The sequence below is a fragment of the Mirounga angustirostris genome, unplaced genomic scaffold (genome assembly GCF_029215605.1).
Source record: "Mirounga angustirostris isolate CCGP_5_RB_7025 unplaced genomic scaffold, mMirAng1.0.hap1 SCAF_3, whole genome shotgun sequence".
In the NCBI taxonomy this organism is placed as follows: Eukaryota; Metazoa; Chordata; class Mammalia; order Carnivora; family Phocidae; genus Mirounga; species Mirounga angustirostris.
In genome coordinates, this window is record NW_026991711.1 from 15,779,112 (window position 1) to 15,790,152 (window position 11,041).

At 40.4% G+C, this 11,041-nt stretch overlaps 1 protein-coding gene across 4 annotated transcripts in view; it reads right to left on the reverse strand.

Annotated features, from left to right (window-relative positions):
* The window catches only part of GPR180 (G protein-coupled receptor 180), a 29,037-nt gene extending 19,971 nt beyond the window's left edge, over positions 1-9,066 (reverse strand). For 2 of the 4 annotated variants that reach the window (XR_010409948.1, XM_054506512.2), the window contains exons 1-2: positions 8,835-9,066; positions 6,252-6,410 (exon numbers count right to left, since the gene is read on the reverse strand). Coding sequence is in view for 3 of the 4 variants with exons in the window: in XM_054506512.2 (XP_054362487.1) it covers positions 6,252-6,410; positions 8,835-8,979 (304 nt within the window). In the remaining variant the exon portion in view is untranslated. The remainder of the gene's footprint in view (positions 1-6,251; positions 6,411-8,834) is intronic. The other 2 variants (XM_045870152.3, XM_045870142.3) reach the window with 1 other exon arrangement.
* Positions 9,067-11,041: the final 1,975 nt, after the last annotated feature.

Consider the following 11,041-nt stretch of genomic DNA (forward strand, 5'->3'; position numbering starts at 1 on the left):
AAGACTCTAGTTTCTGTTAAATATTTGAAGACCTTTAATAAGAATTCAATATATGAGCAATAGTGGCTCAGAAATTAGGCTTTTGAAATGAGCAGCTCACAATTACATAATCCGAACTTTATAATAGAAAGGTTCTGATATGTTGCCATTTTATCACTTGCACTTTTTTCTTAGATAAAACAACATAAAAATTAACCATTACATTTTTCACCAATATACTTCTTAATGTTTCATTTTCAATTATGCAGATTTACATAAAATAAAAACAAAAGTATGCTTTAAAAAGTGATACTGGCCTTCAGTTATTTGTCTTGTGGCCTTTTTTAGCAAGCCTGGGAAACAAGCATCTTGACAAAACTGTATGTTCATTGTTTCTGAGACAAAAGACTACCACACAGCATACGTAGTCCATGCTGATGTAATTAGTATCTCACATATTAACAAAACTTGAACTGCAGAGAATGGTGTCACATGGCTAGCTGCCCAATCATGTTATAAAAGAAAATGCACAGGATAATAAAATGCTAACAGCTTGCAATGATTTATAAAATATACCAAATGTACAAAAGGAATTATTATGTGTGATATAAAAATACTGAAAATGTTTTGTAAGCAAAATATTTAGCTCTTGTAACCTGAACCTCCTTGTTAAATTTTTTTACATAAAGTCATAATTTTCAGTGCTTTTAAATGTCTCATTTGCTTTCTTTAAAAACCTACAAAATAGCTTTTGTCATTTTTAAAAAATCTGATGTTTTATGACTTTACTGAAAGAGGAAAAAGGAAGACTGAAAAATAATTTCTCAAACATTAATTTGGGGGAATGTATACACAAAAGCAACATTCGACACTACAGAATTTTTCAAATCTGCTAGTCTTTTCAAAGTTCACAGCAGCAGTAAGGTTTTACAGAGGAGTTTGGCATAGTTAATGAACTCATTACCAACTAGGTGAAAGGCTACGAATTCTTTTTTTTTTTTTTTAAGATTTTATTTATTTGACAGAGCACAAGCAGAGGGAGAGAGAAGGAGAAGCAGGTTCCCTGCTGAGCAAGGAGCCCGATGTGGGACTCGACCCCAGGATCCCGGGATCATGACCTGGGCCGAAGGCAGCCGCTTAACCGACTGAGCCACCCAGCCGTCCCATGGCTACTAATTCTTTAAAGTCTCATTAATGGCCAGGAAATGAGAATTACTTCTACAAGAAATTATTTAAAAATATGTGGTACTACTACATTGTCATGAATTTAAGGATATGCTTTTTGTTTCAACGCACCAAAGCTCCTGAATAATAACATACTATAAATATGGCAGCTAATATATAAAAGTTAGAGAATATTTCTTAAGACTTGGCTTTTGTTGCTGGGAAAAGAGTTGATGAAATTTGCAGAAAGCAATATATATATATCATCAGTATTTAATTTTTTCCAGGTCCCAAAATTTAACAAAACAATCTTCATTCCTCACAAATTCCTATTTCCTGAGATCTTCCATTCCAATAATTCCAAAGAATACCCTCGCACTCAACAGAAGAATAGAGAAGAAGGAAAAATAGCCTAAGAAACAACTGCAAGAGGTTTTTGGAAGCTGCAGCCTTGTATATATATGCAACTCCATCCTAAAGAGTTATAATTAGAATGGACTTTCAGGAACCTTAATGAAAACTTATCCAACTTTCTGGTTGTACAGATAGGTAAAGTGAGGCTCAAAGAAAACAGGCAGTGATTCTCAGTTTAGCAGTCTTTCCACTGCACTGTGCTCTCTCCCTGCACACATAAGGTCTGTGACTGAAGGTATATGACTGATACAAAATTTATGTTTTTGCAAGTGTACATAGTATATAGTATAACATTAACAACATAATATAAAAAACTAAATTCCTACAGCTCAAAGCTTTAAATTGCCTGCTAAGTTTTTACTGGAAGAAAAAGACCAAATACAAAGCAATCAACCTACCAGCCAGATATGAAAGGTACCAAATACAAAGCAATCAACCTAGCAACCAAAAAAACCCCTCAATCTCTTCCACAAATGGTGTTGGGAAAACTGGACAGCTACAACCAAAAGAATGAAACTGGACCACTCTCTTACACCATACACAAAAATAAAATGGATTAAAGACCTAAGTGTGAGACCTGAAACCATAAAAGTCCTTGAAGAGAGCACGGGCAGTAATTTCTCTGATCTCAGCTGTAGCAACATTTTTCTAGATATGTCTCCTGAAGCAAGGGAAATAAAAGCAAAAATAAATTATTGGGACTACATCAAAATAAAAAGCTTCTGCACAGTGAAGGAAACAATCAACAAAACAAAATGACAACATTGGAGAAGATACTTGCAAATGACATATCTGATAAAGGGTTAGTATCCAAAATATATAAGAACTTATACAACTCAACACACCAAAAAACCACAAATAATCCATTAAAAAATGGGCAGAAGACATGAACATTTTTCCAAAGAAGACATACAGATGGCCAACAGACACATCAAAAGATGCTCAACATTATGCACCATCAGGGAAATGCAAATCAAAAACAATGAGATATCACCTTGCACCTGTGAGAATGGTTAAAATCAAAAACACAAGAAATAACAACTGTTGGGTGCCTGGGTGGCTCAGTCGTTAAGCGTGTGCCTTCGGCTCGGGTCATGATCCTCGAGTCCTGGGATTAAGCCCCACATCAGGCTCCCTGCTCTCTCTCTCTCTCTCTCTCTCTCTCTCTCTCTCACACACACACACACACACACACACACACAATGTCATAAAAAATGAAATCTTCCATTTGCAAAAACTTGGATGCATTTATAAAGTATACTGCTTTTCCCTCTCCCACTCCCCCTGCTTGTGTTCCTGCTCTCGCTCTCTCTCTGTCAAATAAATAAATAAAAATCTTTTTTTTTTTTTAAAGATTTTATTTATTTGACAGAGAGAGAGAGACAGCGAGAGAGGGAACACAAGCAGGGGGAGTGGGAGAGAGAGAAGCAGGCTTCCCGCGGAGCAGGGAGCCCGATGTGGGGCTTGATCCCAGGACCCTGGGATCATGACCTGAGCCGAAGGCACACGCTTAACGACTGAGCCACCCAGGCGCCCCAATAAATAAAAATCTTAAAAAAAAAAAAAAGAAAGAACAACTGTTGGCGAGAATGTGGAGAAAGAGGAACCCTCAATGCACTGTTGGTGGGAATGCAAACTGGTGCAGCCACTGTGTAAAACAGTATGGAGGTTCCGCAAAAAATTAAAAATAGAAATACCATATAATCCAGTAATTCCACTATGGTGTATTTACCCAAAGAATACAAAAACATTAATTTGAAAAGATATACACACCCCTATGTTTACTGCAGCATTATTTACAATAGCCAAAACATGGAAGCGGCCCAAGTGTCCACTAGTAGATGAATGGATAAAGAAGAGGTGATACACACACACACGCACACACACACAAAATGTCATAAAAAATGAAATCTTCCATTTGCAAAAACCTGGCTGTATCTAGACAGTATACTGCTAAATGAAATAAGTCAGTCAGAGAAAGACAAATACCATATGATTTCATTCATATGTGGAATTTAAGAAACAAAACAAACTAACAAAGAAAAAAAAAGACCAAAAAAAGACTCTTAACTACAGAGAACAAATTGATGGTTACCAGAGGGTAGATGGGTGGAGGGATGGGTGAAAAAGATGAAGGGGATTAAGAGAACATTTATCATGATGAGCACTGAGCAATGTACAGAGTTGTTTAATAACTATATTATACACCTGAAACTAATATAACACTGTATTAACTATACTGGAATTAAAGTAAAAAAACAAAAATGAAAGCCCTTCAACCCTAAGCTCTATGACAATTCATCCTACAAACACTTAGTAAACTAAGCACTAGGGTATGGTAAATTTTCATTCTCATACTACCATGTAACTAACATTCATAGTACTTACCACAATTGCAATTTCACATTTATTCCATTGATCAGATTCATTTCTGTCACCCCCACTAACCTTAAGAGTACATTTTGGTCCCTGATTTATCACAGGTGCCTTGCCTAGTATATGAAACAATGGAAGTGCTCAGTGAATGAGTGAATGAGTAGACCAAAAGAGCCCTGCTGCTCTGACTGATTTCATAACAAATACATACAATGTAAAGTGGTAACTATAATATGTGCTATGGGAGAAAACAAGCTATAAAAACTCAAATGTCAACTTAGTATTGGAAGGGCCAAAGAGGAAGCGAAGAACAAACAAAGTCTGTGCAAAGGCCCAGGATAGCACTGAAATAAAACAAGCCTACAAATAAAATGAGGGAGGAGGGGACAGTGCTGTGAGATGGAACTGGGGGGTAACAATGGCTAGACCCTGATGGCTTTGCTGATCAGGTTAAGGAGATCTGTCTTGTCCTAACAGCAAAAGAAAATGACTGGAATATTTCAAGGTGTGGTGAGGAAGTGAACGTGACATGATCAAATCCGCTGTTTAGAAAGATCACTCTGGTTACAGGGGGCACGAGCATGGCTGCAGTAGCTGGAGAGGAGACTACTACAACAGGCAAAAGATTATGGCAGCCTAGAATAACAGGGTGGGGGCAGAGACAAAAAAAAACAAATGAATTCCAGAGATATTCAGAAGTCACTTACTGACAAACTGGAAGAGGATGGAGAGGTCAAAGAGGGAGTGTTGGAAGACTCCCTGGATTCTAGCTTGTTTATTGGACAGATGGTGGCGCCAGGTCCTGAACAAGGAGCGCTGGAAGAGGAAGAGGACCAGGTTTGGATGGGCAAGATGATGAACTGGTTTTGGACATTATAAGGAGTGGGAATGGAAGGTTAGAACTTTTTATCCATATGTGGAACATTTAGATGACCAAATTGGTATAGAAGGAAAAGATAACTGATAATGAACATTTGCACAAATTTCCCAGGTAAAAAAACAAACAAACAAAACGAATTTCCCAGGTAAGTTCTGAAAATCAGGGGAAGGGTAAAATGAGTTTATGCAACTATCTCTTTGATGTCTGAATCTAGTCATTCAAGACTTCTTCAGCATACTGTCAATGTCATCTCATTAATCTAAATAAGAGATCCCCACAAGAGGTGGCAAGGATTGGGGGGCTTCTACTCTTTTTTTTTAAACTATTTATTTATTTATTTGAGAGAGAGAACATGATCCGGGGGATGGGGGTGGGAGAGGGATAGAGAGAATCTCAAGCAGACTCCACGCTAAGTGTAGAGCCCAATGTGGGGCTCGCTCTTGCAATCCTGAGATCATGACCTGAGCCGAAATCAAGAGTCAGATACTCAACCAACTGAGCACCCAGGCACCCCACACTTATCCCTATTCAGCTAGCTGCCTTATGAGGGACCCAGAGAGCTGATGAGACTAGGAAGACTAAAAGTTCAGAAAATGGCAATGTTTTACTTGACTAGATTAAAAGAAGATTAAAAGTCACTGATATGCAGAACATGGTAGGGGAAAAGGGGGTGAAATAGGGGGAAAAGAGAGGAGAGAGATAATTCCTACTTTTTCTCATGGATGCTTCACACTTCTAGTATCGCCTACAACCAATTAACTTCCAAGGGGTAAAATGGGTAGCATGGTATATGCCCTTCATTTCTACAGAAATTAAAAAGAGTTTCACTAATTCTGGATAGTGCACCCTAATACTTGGGATAGTGTTGATGAGAATGGAAGGGTTCAAGGATACAGGCAACTAGGATAATAAAATTAGAGCTTCTCCAGAAACAAATCTGGAAGTTTACAAATTATGTGGTGCTGGTACATCCTAAAATGACACACTTTGTCACCATGACTAGGTCCCATGTTCCAATAACATGTTGCACTTGGGCTAAATCATACAATTAATGAGATAATGCATATTTAGTGCTTACTCAGTGCTAGCAGATAATAAGCATTCAACCAATGCTATTGTTCATTCCATGCTGCCACTGGGCCAAAATATATTTGCCATACTGGTATGAATTATGTGACTTACTGGTAAGAAGTCCGAATGAAATAAAGTATGCCTTTATACACTATCTGGATATTTTTCAAAAATTTTTAATGAGAAGGGGAGGGGAGAGGCATTCTATCCTTTGATCAAGGAAAACTTCAGCTTAAAATGTACTAGACAAAATGTCATCACAGTGTGATGTGTCATGAAACATCTTGGTATGAAAACAAAGATTTCAACATTCAGGAGGAAAAAAAAAAAGTATCTAATGATCAAAGAAAAAAGGATATATACTCACTTGTCAACTGAGCTTTGGATAATTTTTCACCACAACTATAACCATGACTGCTGTCCTGTAGCTTTAGCCATTCCTGGGCTTGGAACAGGTAGAGTTTAGCTTCTTTTCCAACAGCTACTGCTATATTGTTGATTCTGACACACAGAAGAGCATGGTCACCTTGACATTAAAACAAAAATTATTAACTAGTTTGGTCTTGTATGGAACTGACACGGTAAGACAATTCAACACCTCTATCAAAATAGGAATTTAAAGAGCACAGAGTTTTTCTTTTTTAATTTTTTAAATTTAAATTCAGTTAATTAACATATAGTGTATTATTAATTTCAGAGGTAGAGCTCAGTGATTTATCAGTCTTAAAGAATACCCAAGAACACAGTTTTTCTTAAATCTCACTTAACTAGATAGATCATACTGGAATGAGCATCCCATTCAGGTGCAAATCAAAAGACTATTCATATTAATTATCCAAATTAATGTGTGGTATCTCCTTACACTTCCAATGAAGAGTGATGCCATTTCACTGAATAAACGGCAACTTCTGCTGTATCTGGACATTCACTATAACAGATTTTTTGCCTCATTTTACCACCACTCCATGTCTTTAATATTTGTTCATAAACTATCTGTAGAAATTTCCCACCAAAGTTTTTCTTGTTTTCTAATATAACATGTGTGTTAATATTATACTTTTAACGTAAAAAATTGGCATAGCTAATAGCGAGAAAGTTTAAACAAATTAGTTTGGGGGTAGACATTTTACACCTGATAAAAAATTTGCCATCTGTGACTTTTACAAAGGAACTTGCAGAACAATAGATGGTGTGAGACATTATAGAATGAGCCTGGTTGCACACACTGAGTACATTTAAGGCCCTGAACAGAAATGGCAAAAAGTAGTTGCCTCTAGGGAAAGGGACTCTGGGTGAGGAGAAGTAAAGCAGGAGACTGTTTTCATTTTAAGATCTCTTCTGTGCTGTTGTCATGTTTGTTATTATAATTACCATTTTGTTAAACATTTTAAATAAATTTAAATGTATAGTATGTATCAAGCAATGTCCAAGTCTCCTACATAAATTGATTACATTATAAATTATCCAGAATTTTAGAAGTGACTCGAAGGCTTAACATCTTAAATCGCATTCTGAGTTAATTATTTCAGTATAATTTAGTTTTATTATTTTACTGAATTCAAATTCACTGAAGACTGGTAATAATAAAAAAATATATATATACACACACACATAGAAAGAGCATGTATGTGTGTTAATATACTTGGAACACTCAATTCCTCAAACTTCCTTGAGATATCTGGATTTCCAGCACTGTCCAGCTCGGGCCATTTATTGTACTGTCTTTGCTATCACTGTCAGTATTCAAAGTACAGTTACAGACAGCTGATTTAAGAAAACTAAAAATGTGACCTAAAAAATAATAAAGTTTCTAGAGTTTCCTCTTCACCCAAGGTCTGTGCCACACTGGATTTTGGAAAACTTTACTGAACTATTTTAAACACTTCGATTTTTAAAAAAAATTTCAGGTTCCCCTCCCTTTACACCACCAATTCTGTAATTTCGCAATACTTTAAATTCCTTTCCTACACCAAAATAGTTTCTTGTTTCTATTATCTTCTCTTAAGAATCCTCCCTGGGACAACAATCTGACAGTGCATCTTTTAATGCTAAAAACTGTATTAAGGATACCAACCTCATCAAGGCAAATAATTATTTGCAATACAATACCAGTCAAATTCAGTACCAAAAGTATGTACCAAGAAAATCACTTAAATTTCGAGAGTGCAAATAAAGCAAAAATTAGAATGAACTGCAAATTCATTCATTTTTTAAGACTTACTGATTTTTGAGGGAGACCAGGAAGTAAGAATCAAATGCAGTTCTCCTTTCGGAAGGGCCAGATACAAATGATGAAGCTTCCAGGACACACCTACATGCATTTCTGCCAAGTGAATGCTAGGCCTCCTGGTCCATGGTAAATCTACTCCTTTAGTAGTGGAGTAACCAAACTGTCCTAGCAATTGTGACCACTAGATTAGCAGGTATTTTATTTGGTTTCCAAAGCCTCTCTGCTTCAAGTAGGTTTTAGCAAATTATCTTAAGAACAAAGACTAAACCCAGTAAATCTAAGTTCTGGAGCTCAAATGCACACGTTAAGTACAGTGCCTTAGTGTATATAATCAGGCTGAGACAGGAGTGAGCAAACGATGCTCCCTTGAGGGAAGGATCTCGAAAGATGCAGCAGAGAAAGTCCTCCGTACTTTCGTTCGTGTGCGGAAGGTGGGGGAAACGGTGTTTCAAGTGCAGAATGCAATCACTAATCGGGCGGGAGGGTGCTGACCAGGGAGTGGGGAGCACCAACAGCAGGGCTGGCATTAATGCATCCCTCGATTCCCGCAGCTGCGGTCGGGGGTGGGCCGCCGGCGGCGACGCGGGAAGTGCAGGTGGGGCTGGGGTCAGTCCCCCGCGTCGCCGCCGCCGGCTCCAGGCCTCCCCCAGCGAGGCGGAGAGGCGCGGCCCGCGGGATGGGCCCACGCGCCTGCATCCCGCTCCCCGCCCCCGCACCTACCGTGGAACGCGAAGTGGCCGATGCTCTGGCCCTCAGCGTCTCGGGCCGCGGCGCTGCTGAAGCTGCCCCGCAGGGTCTTACCCTGGCTGCCCGGCGGCCACCAGCAGCAGGTGAGGGCCACCGCCAGCAGCCGCAGGGCCCCCATCCCCCTCCTTCCCTTCCGGCACCCACACCCCGGCCCTCACGGCCTGCTGCCGCCCTCCCCACGTCGGCAGCCGGGGCGGTGGGAGGAGGGGGCGGGACCGGCGTCCCGGATCCGCCCCCGGGAGACTGACAACCTATGTGGCAGGCCCCTCCGCCACGAGCCCAGTACACCCACCAATCAGAGGCTGAAATGGGCGGGACGTGCGGAGGCGCGCGTCCCATCACTCCCCAGCCTGCTGGCTAGTTCCCGCCTTTTTTATGGAGACTCAGAGGGATGTTGCTTTAGGTTACGGAAAAAGCCTTGCCCTCCGTCGTCCCCGTGCGTGGTGCTACTGCGCATGCGTGGGGTCGCCCGCACGGCTCCCGAGGGCTTTCCGGGGTGGGGTTTGTAGGATTCAGGAAGAACTGGGGATCGCAGGATGGCCCCGGTTCTGATGAAGGAAGGAAAGCTCCCGCAAAGCCCGAGGTGCCTATGCAACCTACTGAACGTTTCCGCTTTACTGTCTCAAAGACACGTAACTGTACATGTACAAGTTTAACGCATGAATTCTCTTGGCACGTCTAACCGATTTTAACCTCTTAGGTTCCCTGTGTTCTTGAGTTTTATCGTCAGACAGCTGGGAAGTATAGCTTACATCCGTACATACAATCATCTCAATGATTCTGGGCGGCGATGGTAGGAAGGAGTTGTCAATGTCGATATCCAGACCATTATGGTATGATCTTACTTGGCCTGTGGCAAGTAACTTGCCACCAGTCTTAATTTTCTCCAGTTGGCCACACACAGCCCACCTCTACCCTAGAGCCACAGAAAGCTATGGGGAACGAAATTTGACTGCATCACTTCCTTCAAAGGTTTTTGATCGCCTGTAGTACACAAGCAAAACTCTTTAGAATATAGCTTTCAAGTCTCTCAAATTTCCATCTCGACTTTTTGGCTCCATCCTTACCGAGCCACGGTCAGTGCGCTGAACACTCCCAAGTTCTCCTCTCTGAGCTTGTAGCCCTTGCAGATCCATTGTATTTAAGAAGTGAGACTATTATTAGATTGTATGCAGTTTTTCATTATTACATATAAGCAGTGTATTGGTGAACATATTTGTGTTTTTCTGCAATTATCTATATTATGCATCATGGAATTTGGGAATCATAGGTTATGTGCATTTGACCTTTTCCTATATGTTACCCTTTTGCCCCTGAAAAAGGTTGTAACAAATGACATTTCCACATATACTGGGTATTCTCAGTCTTCTTATACTTTGCCAAACATTATATGAAAAAAGAGAAAAAAAAAAAACCCAAGGTATTTATTTATCCATTCAACATTAACTGATCATTGATTCTGTGCCAGGCCTGGTCCCACGGCCTTGGGATTATAGCAGGAAACAAAACAAAGCCCCTGCCCTCCCTAGCCAGTACTAATGAGTAGTTCAACATAAATGTTGATGACTGCTATGGAGAAAAAAGAAGGATAAAGTTGTTAGGCCGGGCTGGGGTAGAGCTTGCTATTTTAATTGGGGTGGTCAAGGAAGGACTCTCTACAAGGGTGACCTTCAATCTGAGAACTGAAGAAGTAAGGGTAGGGGCGTCTGGGTGGCTCAGTCGTTAAGCATTTGCCTTCGGCTCAGGTCATGATCCCAGGCTCCTGGGATGGAAGCCCACATCGGGCTCCCTGCTCTACGGGAAGCCGGCTTCTCCCTCTCTCTCCCACTCCTCCCCGCTTGTGTTCCCTCTCTCACCGTCTCTCTCTCTCTGTCAAATAAAAAAATAAATAAAATCTTGGGGAAAAAAAAGAAGTAAGGGTGAAAACTAGGCAGACATCTCGGGAAAGGGGATACAAGGAGTGACAGGCAAGCTGGGGCACAGTGAGTATGAGCGAGAATAGTTAAGGGTAGGCTCTAGGGACATCTTCACCATGATTGCCAGCAGCATGCATTGTCGGTAATAATATTAACAACAAAGGAGAAGGCATTTTGCAATTGCAACCTCCCATTTCCACACTTTGCAAGCAGAGAACTTCTGGAGTTAGCTCAACTGGTGAGTAATCTGTGGAGATGCTTTAG